Source organism: Rhinichthys klamathensis, unplaced genomic scaffold, assembly GCF_029890125.1.
Source record: "Rhinichthys klamathensis goyatoka isolate OS25496 unplaced genomic scaffold, OSU_Roscu_1.1 h1tg000123l_1, whole genome shotgun sequence".
NCBI lineage: Eukaryota > Metazoa > Chordata > Actinopteri > Cypriniformes > Leuciscidae > Rhinichthys > Rhinichthys klamathensis.
The window spans coordinates 2,669,642-2,684,905 of record NW_026606660.1 but is presented as its reverse complement, the minus strand read 5'-3'; the positions used below and the strand labels follow the sequence as shown (position 1 = coordinate 2,684,905).

At 38.4% G+C, this 15,264-nt stretch overlaps 1 protein-coding gene across 2 annotated transcripts in view; it reads right to left on the bottom strand.

Moving 5' to 3' along the window:
* Positions 1-15,264, bottom strand: part of kiz (kizuna centrosomal protein) — a 41,498-nt gene that overhangs the window by 12,434 nt on the left and 13,800 nt on the right. Inside the window, exons 7-13 of one of the 2 annotated variants that reach the window (XM_056255885.1) lie at positions 12,770-12,886; positions 12,210-12,377; positions 10,075-10,225; positions 3,426-3,591; positions 2,850-2,912; positions 1,388-1,471; positions 668-725 (exon numbers count right to left, since the gene is read on the bottom strand). In XM_056255885.1, the coding sequence (XP_056111860.1) occupies positions 668-725; positions 1,388-1,471; positions 2,850-2,912; positions 3,426-3,591; positions 10,075-10,225; positions 12,210-12,377; positions 12,770-12,886 (807 nt within the window). The remainder of the gene's footprint in view (positions 1-667; positions 726-1,387; positions 1,472-2,849; positions 2,913-3,425; positions 3,592-10,074; positions 10,226-12,209; positions 12,378-12,769; positions 12,887-15,264) is intronic. The other variant, XM_056255886.1, reaches the window with a different exon arrangement.

The following is a 15,264-nucleotide window of genomic DNA, read 5'->3' as shown; positions in this document are numbered from 1 at the left end:
TCTGTGTGACTACCAGGTTCTGGGATGTTCCAAAAGCATCTCGCACTAGAGACGGCTTATGTTTATTAATGAGGCCATTCATTGGGCAGACTGTGGCATCCATCAGAGAGCTCTGTCAGAGTGCAATCATTATACCCTTTCCTCTGCAAATAGTGTAAACTAGCTGAGAGAGCGCGGGGGGAGGCGGGCAAAGAGTGGGCATAAAGACTGGGCAGAAAAAAAAAGACGGAGAGACAGGGAGAGAGACTTTCGACCCTTGTGTCAGCGTGATGCTCTGAAAAGCATGTGAAATCAGAGACGATTACTCTTCACAAGGTTTACCCATCCATTACCTGCCCTAATGGATTCATGGAGGAGAGGCACTGCTGGGAGGGCTTGCGTGTCTTAGCTGATTGTGTGAACTTGTGTTGATGTGAAAACCTAAACAATGTACCCTGAAGATCCTTTTTCATCATTCAAAGTCCTGATTTACTGAAGCAATCAAATAATGCCGATGATGAGAGAGGAAGCCCTGAATGAAAATACAGCTTGACTGATGCCTCCCACGTGAACTTGTGTTAATGACGCTAAGAGTGTTTCAAGGACAAACACACATTGCTTTTTTATTAAAAGAGGACAAATGGAAACAAGGATTTTTTTATATAAATATAATTTTGAAAGTACTTACTGGCTATTTTGTGTCACAGGGTCCGGGAGCGCCTCAGACCTCTTTAATTTGTTGATGTCTTTGAATAACAAATGAATCATTTAAATAAAAAGAGAAGGAAAAGGGTGCATTATTATTACACATTTATACTCTTGTTAATTTGTATGATCAGTGTAATCATAATGTATATAGAAATATTATATATTTTTCTGTTAAAACGCAGATAATATTGACAGTGAATAACTCTACAAAATATTTTAAAATGCAACTGGGTTAAATTGCCATTGCACAAAACAATGGCCATTTAATAGCCTAATTTTTACAATTAAAATGTAATGTAAAATTAGGGGTAATAGTTGCTGCCGTTTAAAAAAAAAAAAAAAAAATGTCTATGGAATTTACGACCCTGGTACTTTGGGCCTGAGGTGAGGGGAACAATGACCTTGAAACTTTGGGAACATTAATGGCACAGTTTCCTGAGATTGGGCCATCTAAAAATAATTATTTACAAATCCAATCTGAACACACAACTTCAACTGTCCAGTCAATTGAACTAATTGTAATAGTTACATTAAATTCAAGAATAGTGATGTTAAGAAGAAGGTTCAAACAAATAAATTCTATTTTATATAAAACATTTAAATGCTTCCATGCTAATAAACAAAGCCTCTTCGGAATAAGACTTGCTCATACATGCTTTGTCAAACTTTAGAATATTTATTTGCCATTATTCCCCGTTACCTGACGGCTCCGAATCCTCCTCCGAGTCACTCCAGTGCCTCTCTTGTGCCACAGACTGTTTAAGCAGCTGATATGCTTTGGTCTCTATAGAAAAAAAGAGACAGAAAGAGCAGCTAGTCAAATATTTGCTAAAGACCTCAACTTGCAACTTTCCAGAGCCCTGATGTTTGATGAACCAACATCAGCTCTTTAAGGCCTCTGATGAGCAAAGAGAGGAGGTGAAAAACAGAGTGAGTGAACACTAAACTATTGATCTAATCCAGACGCACACATACAGGCTGCCGTCTACAAAAAAAGAAAAGAAAAAAAAAAGAAACCGTCGGCTTTTGTGTTGCCGCACCATCTTGTAGGATTCCATTTAAAACACTGTCTTTCATGTTGAATAAACTTTCAAAATTGAGATCTTTAAGCAGCGAGCGTTCAAGCTTAAAATACGTTTTGAAAACGAGTGAAGAGAAACAAACGTGCCCTGTAAAACAAAAAAATATGTCAGTTTTAAATGTTAAAAGCAAACAGACAAACAAATTGCAAAATGGTTACGGTCCCCAAAGACAAAATACATTCCGGCATCTCGTTATCCAGACATTTGTAGTATGGCTGCAACAAACATGTTGTTTGTTGCTCGTTTCTGCAAAATATAGGCTTCAGTACCATGTAAAAAAAAAAAAAAAAAAAAAAAAAAAAAGAGCATCTAAAGATTTCCTTTTGGTTTGCCATATACATAAAACACTATTGTGCGAAACGCCGCTTTACCGACAAGGACGGCGGAAGGCCAACGTTCGGACGACGTTTCCACGGATGATTGCAAAGTGATGTAATACGAAAGGCAACAGAACTCAATGCAGTCTTCATTAGCCGCCTGTAAACAGCTCATAAGCAGCCAGGGACAGCAGAGGCGGTTTTCGACTACCATAATGCCTTTGATTAGTTGCAGTGAGAAGCTGGACTTCTCTCTCCGTGGCGCTCTTGGGCTAGCCCTGCGCATGAAAGGCACAGTTTGAAATCAGATAGCCAAGTGGAATAATGGATAGTTTTACATTTCTGAGCTGGCGCTGGGACTTGCTACCCGAGGCTTTTCAAAGGATGCCTTGACATCCAGTCTTTTCAAGTCCGCCTCTGGCTGGCATTGTTTAGCAGATAATGAGAACCAATGACAGATCTTGTGCGGCACCCCCAACCCGGCCGGCGGACAATTAAACCTCCGCATTATGCGCTCTGAGAATCTCAGTTTCACCCATACCTAGGGCAGAAGAAAAGAGACGGGTTTGTTTTCTCTGCCGATAATTAGAGGAACTGTTCCACTCTTCAGGTGGGACTTTGACCTCTGATTCACCTTGATCATCTTTTCAGTAGCCATCCAGTTGGGAAAAAAAGGGACCCCCATTATCTACTGCGTGAGGAGACAGACAAAACAGACACAGAAGAACTCCCGAACGGGCGCTTCTTCGATCTGCCTTTTTACCTCTAATAGGAATACTTTCCACTGGGCTTTGGTCGGCACTGTCCTCTTCAGCACTTTGAATTCCTGAAACAAAGAAAAGAGAAGGAAAGCGCAGCTCAGAGAGATGGTGGAAGAGTGAGACAGAGGAGAAAAGAAAAGAAAGATCTGGTAAGGGGGGGCTGAGCTTTTCGAATCTGAACAGCAGGACTGATTGAGACAGGTTTAAAGAGAGAATGAAGGCTGGCTGGCTTTGTCAGAAATGAGATTTGGGCAAAAGTGTATTCTCATGAGGGCCAGAGCTCTGGCATCCTGCGAGTACTCGAGGTCCTTCATCAGAACGGAGCCACCGAGCTGATGTTTCTCTGCATTGCCACTGAAAACGAGCCGGTAATGCGGTTTGCCTGATTTTAGGGCGTCCCTCTCGGTTTCTCTCATTGATCTGTTCTGTCTGGCCGAGCACGGCTATTAACATCTGTGTGTATTTAAACTGCTCAATAATACATGGATTACAGGCTATTCATTTGAATCCGAAAAAACTGATATTTGAGATAAGCAGAATTTGCAAATGCCAGCTGAAATGTCAAACAAGCGTATTACCTTGTGTTCCAACGGTTGGACGATTTTTTCCGGAAGGCCCGGCGGGCTTTACTCCCACGCTGTCACGCAGAAGGGAGGGCAGGCTGCAAGAAGATGAGAGTTCACTTTCTGATGGCTGATGGGTCTCAGATTCGTGGGTCAGAAGCCTCTTCAACAGCTCTCCTGCCTGGATGACACAAAGAGACGACTTATCTTCATTTCAGGGTTCTCACATTATTTTCCAGTCATTCATGATTTCTTATTTAAAAACGTTTTATAGACATTACATTGGCGATTAGTCATTTCTAGCCAATTAAATATTTTACAGCAAAACCTAAAATGACAGTGACCATTTTAAAAATTAGCAATCCATGACTTTTGCAGTCCTGGAAATCACAGTTTTAAAATTCCCTGATATTTTCAGGGTTTCCATAACCATAAGACCATGCCATTCAGATTCTTATGACTGTGTTTACCCTGTCCAAATTCAACAGGGCCATGTGTGATTTTATTTGAATTTGCAGAAAATTCACATGTAGGATTCATCTCCCAGTGTTAGTTCATTATACATTTTGGCAGTACTATTGAGCACATTTCACAAATCTCCAGAATTCAAAACAATTCCCAGCAAAAATCAGTACAAAAAAATCTGCAGATTCCACCGGAGCTTGATGATCACTTCCTGCTCTTTTTACATAAAAATAATACAAGATCAGAGGAATGATACCGCAAGCAATGAACTGCATGATGGAATCCAGTGACTGACTTAAGCCAGGAAACAGAAAAACTTAAATAATTATCTACTCTCAACTCGAAACTGACATTCAGCAATATTTAAAAACGCTGGGTAGATCAGCTAAATATTAAAACTGCAATTAGATTCAGTGGTCATCCTCGGGTCAGTTCCAAAGATAACAATTCAGTTTCTCTGCATGAGGCTAAAAGAAACAGGTTAGACAAAATAACAAATAACAGAAATATGCATGAAAACATATCAAAGCCTAGCCAAAAAGTCACTACATGGGTAAAAAAACAAACAATAAAACTGTATCACAAACAATGACAAGGAATAGGGGTCAGATATCAAATATAATCATACCCTTGCAAAAGATTTACAGGCAACACAGTCTAGTAACAACATGAGAGTATCACCACCACATTTGAACAAAAAAGTATAAAGCTGGAATTTATGTAATGCCACTAAGAAAGACTGCTTTCAAAGCCCATCTACATTTACAAGATGAGGTAATTTTACTGGACCAGGTGCATCATATTCTACATCCTTTCCTCGTAATTATTCCATATTCCAGGATAATAATGTCTCCATATACACCACCAAACATTAAAAAGTGGTTTTATGGAAAACATGAATCACTGAACCTTTAAAAGCAGTTTTGGCACTGCTAAAGTATATTTCCAGTTTAATTTATTTTTCTTCTAGAAGAATGGTATCCAACTATAAATGGATAGGAATCATTAAATAATAATAGGAATAAATAGGACATATTAAATAACAATACACATACATATATATATATATATATATATATAATATTTAAATCTCAATCAATCAATCAAGTTTTTTAAGGTTTGTTGCGATGCGTGAAAACATTCATGTCTAACACTGGTGGTACTAGCATTAGTGTAATCCTTGTAATCACAGCCCTGTTATCAGTATCAGTATGTTGGCACTTCATGATGGCATATAATGAAATGGCAATAGAGTGCAACAGTCAGGTTCCGGAAGTAAAAACTCCATTCATTTTCTCCATGGGGAAATTGATTTTGAATGACTTGATAAAGACAGCCCTACTGTGAGCTACTACGAGGCTGTAAATCCATGGTATTTGCTTCTGCTGAAGCCGTCAGCCTGCATTATTTCAGCTTATTTTGAAAATAATCATGTTTAACAGTGGAATTCCTGGGGCCGGATTCACACCTCAAAGCCCGTCTTTTTGCACTGCCTGCAGATTACCGTAGTTATCATAATAAGCGCTCAGCCGATTTTCTTCGCGACTGGCTTGAAGGGGGTTAATCACTCAGCGCTGTGATTTTAATGTACCAAGTCAAGTTAAAATAGTTCTTTTAAAAGAGCCTGTCTGAAAAATACAGTGGTCTTTTCCATTCATTTGCATGTTTTCTTGCGCTCTTTCTAGAGTGAATGCGTCCTGTATCTGTGTGTGCTGCCTCACTAGTTCTAGCTAGAGTGACTGCATCATTTATCTTAAGAATGTTTCATTAATTCGGCTGCAGGATCAAAAACTACAATACCCATGATGCTGTACAGAAAATGACACAAATCAGAAATATCTCTTTAGCTCCACCCACTCCCATGTAGCACTGCGAATGACAGAATCGAGTCGATCTCTTTACGCTCTCAAAATAGTTAAATGCATTATATGCAAGGAGTAAAGGTACTGTAATTGTAAAGGAGTAGTTTTATATTTCTCCAGTTTAAATTCGATGTCATATGCGATGCTTCATGAGATTGTAGTTCTTAGGCACACAGTCTTGAACCTAATGGTGGGCGATATGATCAAAATACTACATAAAGTAATCAAATGTATAAAAACACTGTATAGTAAATTAAATATACATTTATTCTTATTAAAGTTACAAAAGTGATTCAGTCAAGAACAATGAGAGATTTTCACTTTTTTTCTTGCTTGATTAACATTAATAATGACAGCAGATAAATTGGATGCTGTTACTTTATGACAGACTGCACAGATCCAAATCCAACATACTTGTGTGTTTTCTTTCTAAACTGTTTACGTTCACTTAAGACATAAATGACTGTGCTTACTTACAAAGACATGGTCACTTTGACACATAATGTGTATTTAAAAAGCACTTAGTTCAGTTCTCACACGCTTTATCTTCATGTGCACACGTCTCTCTGTCAGTGCTGAGAAACAGTCTCTCTGACAGCTCTCTTTCGCCGCTTACTGCACTTCAGCGGTTTAAAGGTACTTAAAAACATATGCAAATGATAAGCTTTCGTGACTGCGTAGCACAGCAACGTCATGTGAGCGTAACCGCGAAAGAGACGATAGTCCAAAATGTCTACCGGTTGACAGATTTACACAGCTGAGTCGTGCCCCTACTTGTACCTTTGTGTTTTTGTCCAATTTTTTTTAAACTTTTTTTACTTCAAATCAAAGCACTAGATGACTAGTTTATTCTGAACCCACTCAATAAGCACCGGGCCACATCGCCCTACTCTGCGCTGTGCCGTGCCACATCGCCCAGCCCACCACCACAAGTAAATTCTCAACCTTTGGGGAACATTGAACAACGAACTTGAGCGTGCAAAAGACTCGATATGTGAACGGCCCCTTACGCGGTCGCTATTTACATCTGATATCATCAGTAAACCGTTGCGTTACCAAGGCAACGACTGACACATTAGTATTACATTCCACAGAGCACCCATTATCAGCCCCAGTGGAAAATGAAACCATATCAGTACCGGCAGGCCCTGATCGGCACAGAATGGAACGGTTTGGCCCGAAGGTGGAAAAGCCTTAGTCCTGTGTCAAATCGTCCGCTTGGAATTATAAGGTTCTATCTGACATTTTTGTCAAAATTGAGTTATTCACATATTCTTATTCTGTGACAACTTATTAACATTATGTGATGTTTTTTTTTTTTAAATTGTGTACATTGTGGGACATTTTATTGAAAAAACAAAAAGGTTCTATCTACAAAATCGAACTCTAACTTGGCTCTATAAGGTTCTATCTGTGTGAGCCAATCAGCACTTCGAATGCACAGAAGAGGACCAATCAGAATCAACTTTATATGTCATGTCGCCGGCTTTTTCCTTGAAGGCAAAAATAAACCCCATAAAGGCATAATGCTATACATTTACAGTAAATTAAATATTCACTAAATTGTGTAGTGTTATGAAGTGGCTTCAATTTGGCCATTTTCTTTATAGTGTATTGGTTATTATTATTAATTATCAATGAGGTTATTATTAATAACTATTATTATTATAGTTATTATTATCTGAATTATACAAATATGCAGTGAGTAAATTGCATATTTAAAAAAAACATTTAACATGCAAGTGTGTGTGTGTGTGCGCGAGTGTGTGAAAATGTGTGTGTGTGCGAGTGTGTGAAAGTGTGTGTGTGTGTGTGTGCGCGTGCGTGTGCGTGCGTGCGTGCGTGTGTGTGTGTGTGTGTGTGTGTGTGTGTGTGAGTGAGAGAGAGAGAGTGTGTGTGTGTGAGTGAGAGAGAGTGTGTGTGTGTGTGTGTGATTAAAAAATTTGTCTGACATTTTTTGTGATCATAATAGTCAGTGAATCATTTTTCAATGATTATTAAACTTTATGAATTAATTTGCTGAAGCATGTCGATTTTCTTGTAGTTTTTAAAGTCTTAAAATGTCTTAATTTTTACAATTTTAAGCCTTAAAGGTCAAATAGTTAACAATTTCATTGATGGGGTCTTAATTACAACAATAAACGTTAGCATGTTATTTCAGCCATACTGATGTCTAGAGAGAAAGCCATTTCACCTGGCCCACTTTAGCTGGAATAAAGTCCTGCTCAGATGTATTACAGTGGCTCCTTTCTGTCTAAACAAAAGAAAGATTAAAGTAACAATTTCTGCAATAATGTGTTTAATTACCCACCAAATTGGTAACGAAAATTAAGATTCTGCACTGGACAAAATATTTAGACCTACCTTGCTAAATTTGAATGTCCTAAATACATGGAAGTGCTAAAAAATATGAAATAAATGTCATAGAAAGGATACAATTTTACTTTCTAACACATGTTGAGACATTGTTACAACATTAAATGTATATTTAATGTTCAAATAATGTTTTGGCAGATAGAACCTTATAATTCTAAGCAAAAAGTGTTTTTTTAGAATTAGAATGTTCTATCTGCGTTTGACCCATTCCAAAAAAACCCATTTACAAATTTGAGAGGATTTTGATATTGTATATTTAGAATACATTTAGGGTCCCTGTTATTTTCATGTTTGAAAGAAACTTGTTCCCCATATAAATTTTCCTATATGTAATGCAAAAACTTTGAAGCTCAATATCTCAAAACTGCTCAGAACGCAGATAGAACCTTATAATTCCAAGGGGACGAAATGTACTTTTTATGATAATCAAGATTATTTTGCTCAGAATTATAATCAAGTATAATAAATATAAATTAATTTTTACATTTCATTAAAATTATTGCACATTCACCTAATAAGCACAAATCAAGAGAATGTGCATGGTTTATTTTACCTCATCAAGTTTCCTGATTTATTACAGACTATTTGTCATATAGGCCAAATGGTAAAACAAGAAACTTCTCTCAAAAATTAAAACAGTGAAATTCCTAGTAATCAAATATTTCCAAATTACATTAAAGTCCCTGTAAAGTCAAAATTAAGTATGTGTTCTGAGGTTGTCACACCACAGAAAAATGTGTTATTAGCCACCCAGCCAAATTTGAATGATAAAAAAAGCCGGCAAGTACATAAAATAAGCTATCAAAATCTTGAAAAAATGAGCAGTATTCTCTGCTCTCAAATGCTGGGGGCGTGTCCGCTGGCTGCGCTGAAACCATCTATTGTTAGGGGAGTGGCCAGCCTCAGTGGCCCCAGTGCGCCATCAAGTAGGGGCGTGTCCACGAGCTCAGGGGCTCCAGTGCGTCATCGAGCCCCGTTTTAGCCCCGCCCAAAAAATCCAGAAAATAGCAATGGTGAAAAACTGTTTAACGGTCTAACTCCACAATTCAGTACTTCACAGTTCACAGTCTTTGTAATATGTTTTAGCAATACATTTCTAACATTTATAATGGGTTTAGACATTTTTTTTAGAATGGCCTTTACAGGGACTTTAAGGTTTTTCTATTAAAACAACAGCAAAAAAGACTTTGTATTGTCCCACAGAGTAAGTGCATTTATTCAGCAACCACAATCGCAAATATATTCGAGATCCATGTTTGGATTTATTACAGTTCATCACTGAGAAGGTTTGATCGCAGCAAAGAGCGCAAGCGCCTCTAGACACTTTCATTTAAGCAGAAAATCTCAAATGGAGATCACTGACCTGCAGCTTACTTTTTTTGTCTGTGTTTTCAGATCATTCGCCCTCATCATTAGAATTACTATAAGGAATTTCAATTCAGTTTTAATTTTTGAGAATATGAAAAAAATCAGGAAACTAGATATGAACCATTTATGAATGGTAAAATGAACCATGAGTAGACATCCTCTTGCTTTGTGCTTATAGGTGAAAGCGCAATAATTTGGATGAAATGTAATACAAAAAATGACAACAATCGTTGTGATTAGAATTTTGAGCAAATTAATCCTGATTATTATTATGCAGCATGACAAAATTGTGACAAAGTTTTCATTGTCTAAAACTACACTAATGCTCAGACAGACTAAAACTTGACGAAACAAAAACAGGACTAGATTGACTAAAAATGATAAAAACTAAAAAGTACATTTGACACAGGACTAAGACTAAGAAGGAAAAAAAACCTGACAAAATGAACACTGCATTTAACTCAAATTTGACACATTTGTGGCTGTAGAACATTTGATATAAAAGGCCTGTGACAAGAATTCCTGTAGTATTAAACACATCTGTGCTGAGTTTGGGAGATTGCTGTGAAGCAGAATGCAAGTGAGAGCGAGACCTTGTCAGTGTAGGTGGCGTTGTTTGTCACCAGGAGTTGAGTGAAGAGCTGGATGATGTGGTCAGTACTGAGGATGTTCTGTTGTCGAAGCTGAAGGAAGTGCCTGAAACAGCAATCCCACAGCGGAACGCTTTCGGCTGACAGGCACAACCTACAGGCCCAAACCAGGACACACTCATTTAACACAGGCACATCATTTCCATGATCTTATCTAATCATGACAGTATGAAAATAAGAAAAAAAAAAAAAAACTTTTCAATAAGGTGGACATGAACTGTTATCTAAAAAGCCACTGAACAAATCTGCATGCAAATAACCACAATCAAACACAGCAAACAGCAACTACACTCACTTTAAATCATTCCCAAAATAAACAAAAAGGGAAAATAAGACTCTTGGACTGCAAGACTACTTTTTAATGCATTTTTTTATTTAATTAAACCTACCAATATTAGCCGACGATATTATTCAAACAATATCTTGCTATACGGTATACTGTATATATTAGGGGTGACCCCGAATAGTCGAAGATTCGATGCTTGGATAGGACGAGCCAGATTCGACTACCAATCTCACGGTCGAATCTTCGCAGAGGTGTTATGAAACGAGGATCATGCCACTTTGGCTATATGAGTGTGCTCAATGTCTGATTTCACGAACTACCGGTTTTCTGTCAATACATTAATATACAGCCTCGTATGATAATGCTGTAAATAAAAATGTGCAAAGAAAGAAGCTTTTAATAAATATCTTTAGCGTGCATGAATTAATCCCACAACCCCTGTGACAGATTTAAGTTTCACTTTCGATCCGTGACCGACAGAGCAGCATCTCGGCGGCAGGGATTTAAATCTTTAAAAATGTCTGGGATAAGAAAATATAAAGTGTGGATGCACACCATCAGAAAGGATATTCTCCAAGGCTGGATTTAACATCAGGAAACCATGATCGCACTTCTGCCGGCCAACGTTAACAAGTTGGTTTTCCTCAAAAAGCATTTCAAACGCTTAAAGGGCACTTTTACGCATGCACACAGTACACACCTTATTAAGAAACCATACTATGTGCAGATAAGCAGATGAACCCAGAATATGAACGCAACGCGTCTCTCCTATAGAAAGTCACGTAGCGTTTTCTTTATAATAACGGTTTTCTATGGGAGGAAAATGCTTAACGTGTAATTAAACGTGTTGCGTTCATATTCTGGGCTCATCTGCTTTTCTGTTATTAATAAGGTGTGTACATAATTTGATCTTAGGACATTAAGCCGTTAAACCTTTTTCACGTTAAGCGTTTTAGAATGTATTGAAAAGTGAAAAGACTCAAACGGACACAGCCCGAGTGAAAGACTGGATTTTGTTTCTCGATCAGGTATGGATACAAGTGATTGCAAAACATTTCAGCCGGTTCTAATTTGATTTTTGGATGCTGTGAACATGTTTAGCTAAAAAGACTGCCGCTCCAGTTTAGCGTTTATTGCTGTTTCTGCCATTAAAAAGACAAAGTTGACAATTCTGGCTATACTTTCCTTATTTTAATTATATTTATAGATCACTCAGGGTTATCTAATTGAACTATTTGTGGCTTGTGTTTTGAATCTATGTTCCCCTGCACTTTAGGCATTTTGCACACATTTGTTCTGTATCTTGTGACTTAAAAAATACAAAACGAAATAAGTCAGTTTCATTTATTAGAAAGGTATATTCTGTTCTAATTTAATTCTGTAAATTAATTGTTTATTTTTTCGATGCATCGATGTTGCGCTGTACTTAGAGTCTGCTCGCACAGGCAATTTAGCCGATTTAATTGATTTGCATGTGAAATGCAAATCCTATCTGCAGTGTGGCCTTTCTGCAGTTACTTATGTTATTTCTTAGTTTTATTGATCCGAAATGTTTTTATACATTTTCTTCTATATCTTTGTGTGATGTTATGTACATCGTGGCTTAAAAATGTTAAAGACCCGCCCCTCCCCTCCACACACATGATTCGACTATTAGTCGACTATAGGCGAGACTAGACGATTCTGATTCGACTATGAAAATCCTTAGTCGGGGACACCCCTACTGTATATATATAACACTGAAACAACCTGAATAGATGCTATGACTCCAGAGAACAGTAAATCACTATACCTGATCTCTTCTGGCTTTGTAGCTGATGACCAGTGTGTGTTGACTAGATCACTGGGTAACAGGCATCCATGAGACAGACTGCAGGACAGCAGGGGCAGCTGCTGCAGAACCACAGCACCACACGCATGCAGATCCACACCATCCAGACGCCCACACTGACCACATATACTGGGGAAGGCATGAAGAAACAGGCTAAAAATGGCAATATGTGGAGTGCAGGCACACAGCAATCAGCTTCAGCTTTGAAAACCTCACTAATAATGCAGTATTACTAAGAGTACAAGTTTTAGATGAGTATAACTATTCTCCACATCCTTCAATCTACACAACAAACACGGAGAGCAATAAAACTCCACTGCAAAATGGTCACTGTGATTCAAAACCCCTTAGAAACCAAGATTTATTGCTAGAGTGTTGTTGGTGGCAAAGTAATGGCACTTAATTTATAGCGAGAGCCCTTAACAGCAGGATAATGCAATTTCCATTGAATCTGTGAACACTACACCACCATGAGAGGTAGCAGACACAAGCAGGGGAACAAAACACCTTCCTTCGCTGACCTGATGATATCACTGAGTTTCTGCTCATTGACTGAGCTTCTGTAGAGGTTCACGTCTTTCTCTCCGAGACGGCGCTCAATGCTTTCCAGAAGATGACAAAATCCTTCCATGGAGAGCCTGTAGAAATGTTCAATAACAAAAACAAGAAGGTCAATTATTGGTTTATACTGTTATTGTATACAGCCTTGTTAACTTATGGTGTTTTTCCTATTGCATCAATGTTACTGAGATTAAAACCAACAAGAAATTACATTTTCAGCCAGTTTTACTTGTGTAATGTAACATATTTCTGAGTAAAATAAGGATGTGGAATTTGAAAAATAGGGTGGAACTTGGCGTTATCCACTGGGAATTGACATGATCACAGTGAACATTCCATTTCAGAACAGTGCCAGACCTGAAAGTGAGTTTGCAGTGGATCGTGGAGGACTACTTTCCTCCAGACAACCTCCAGAACCCCCTTTTAAGGGGAATTTAGCACCGGGATGAGGAGGCTGAAGGTTGAGTTCACCCTCGACAGCACCTAGACTTATCCTTTCCTTTTCCATATCTACCATTATTTGCTATTATTGCTTTCACATCAATTAGCATTAATGTGATTTTATAAAGGCTGCATTATCTATAATAGTAGCATAAGGGAATGCCTATTTTTATCATCATCCAATAGCCCACAGAAAACCATTTCAGAAGTGGAGCATTTATTACATTACAAGGTTACAAAGACATTTTCTTCTCTTTCATTTTTTTCTGAATATCATGCACTGATCCCCAGTAATTGTCCAGGAATGTGTACTGAAAATGGAAATAGAGTCAATTCTGATTTTGTATTGAATTTAAGTATATTAAAAACATATTGTAACAAGTACGAACATTTTTTTTTCATCATAAATAAATTAATATTTACACATTGTTCTTTGGTTTGGCATTGGATGGCTGCAGAAATGTGAAATATTGTTCATGGCTCATTTTGTTCTAGCGAATCCATATCTCTCACACTGACGTATTAAGCACTGGGTGGCCCTTATAGAATAGCTTCTGCAAAACCTAAACCCAAATCCTAAAACCCCCACCATATAAAATGGCCAAAAAGAATTTATGACAATCTATAATGGGCCCTGGGGTCAGGGGCCACCAAACAATCGCTGCCTCTCTTTGGCAGGTTGTTTCCTGGAAACACCCTGATTAAGCTGCCTGTGTGAATTATATCCATGACATTCTGTGGAGCACAATCCATCTGGGCAAAGTCCTCTTCAGAGCGGCTGAAACACCCCCCCATACGTCCCTCTGCTCCGTCATCATCTTCCCACAGTGTATTCGCCAGGGCTCTTCAAAACACCTAACACACCCAAACAGCAGCTGATTACAGAGTATTGTGGGCAACATCTATAGGTGTTTGCTCTTGAGACCATTATGAGGAGCATCTTCTCTATATTTCAGCTAGGGGTGGGCGATATCTCGATATTTAAAATATATCGAGATATTTTTTAAACACGATATGGATTTTGACATATCGTATATATCGATATTTTGTTTATATTTAATCCTGATTTCGCCACTTTGCTTGTTTGCCTTCTCTGTGCTGTGCTCGCCCCAGCCTCCTTGCTTTTGTTCCCCCTCACCTCGCGTGTTGTCTCATTCAACAATTGTCTCATCCGCAACCAGCCCGGAGGCTACAGAACTCCGAGTGTGTCTGCGCGCGAGCGACAGAGCACGAGAGAAACCGAGTGTGAGCATTAATTGCATTGGTAAATTGGTAGCCTACATACTACAATATATAATTACTATATAAGAGGCATGGAAGTTCGATTAATGGACTCCAGTAATCAGAAGGCTACTACAAACGTCTTGTTTTAAACTATTGCAGGGCTCGAATTTCGGCGCGGGTATTGCGCATAATTCTAATCATTCCCGCAGGTCTCCCATTTATAATGCGGGAAATTCCCGCAATCGTAATCCACACAGATTATAAAATCAAATCATTCTTTTAACAACTATCTGCCAGACGCAATTTCACAAACAGCGTGAGTGTTCAGCGGTGCCGCTTCTTTCTCGTCTCTCATAATGTGTTGTGCAAGGCAATCATCAAGAGCTGCGGCGATAAAACACACTCGCGTTTAGGAGTCGGGACATGATGGATATTCACTCGCACAATCGGGCCAGCAGTGCATCGTGACTGAAGTTTACCATTTGCACGTCTTTTTAAGTCTTACCAGTTTAAACATTCAAGCGATTTTAAACTAATCAGTGCTCGCGCGCTCTCTGAGAGATTATTTTCTATGCGCACATTCATAGAAAATCCGCCTTAAGAACAGCTGGCCAGTAACAAAAGTTATTTTTCACGGATTATATTGCTTTAACACGCAAAATTGTCAATTTCGGTCGTCGTGAGTATACTCTAAACATAGTCGGTTTTGTCTTTAATAAGCATAAAACGCATGCCAGTACTAATGAACACAGGATCCGTGCACTACCTCTTAAAGTGACGGCAGCCATAT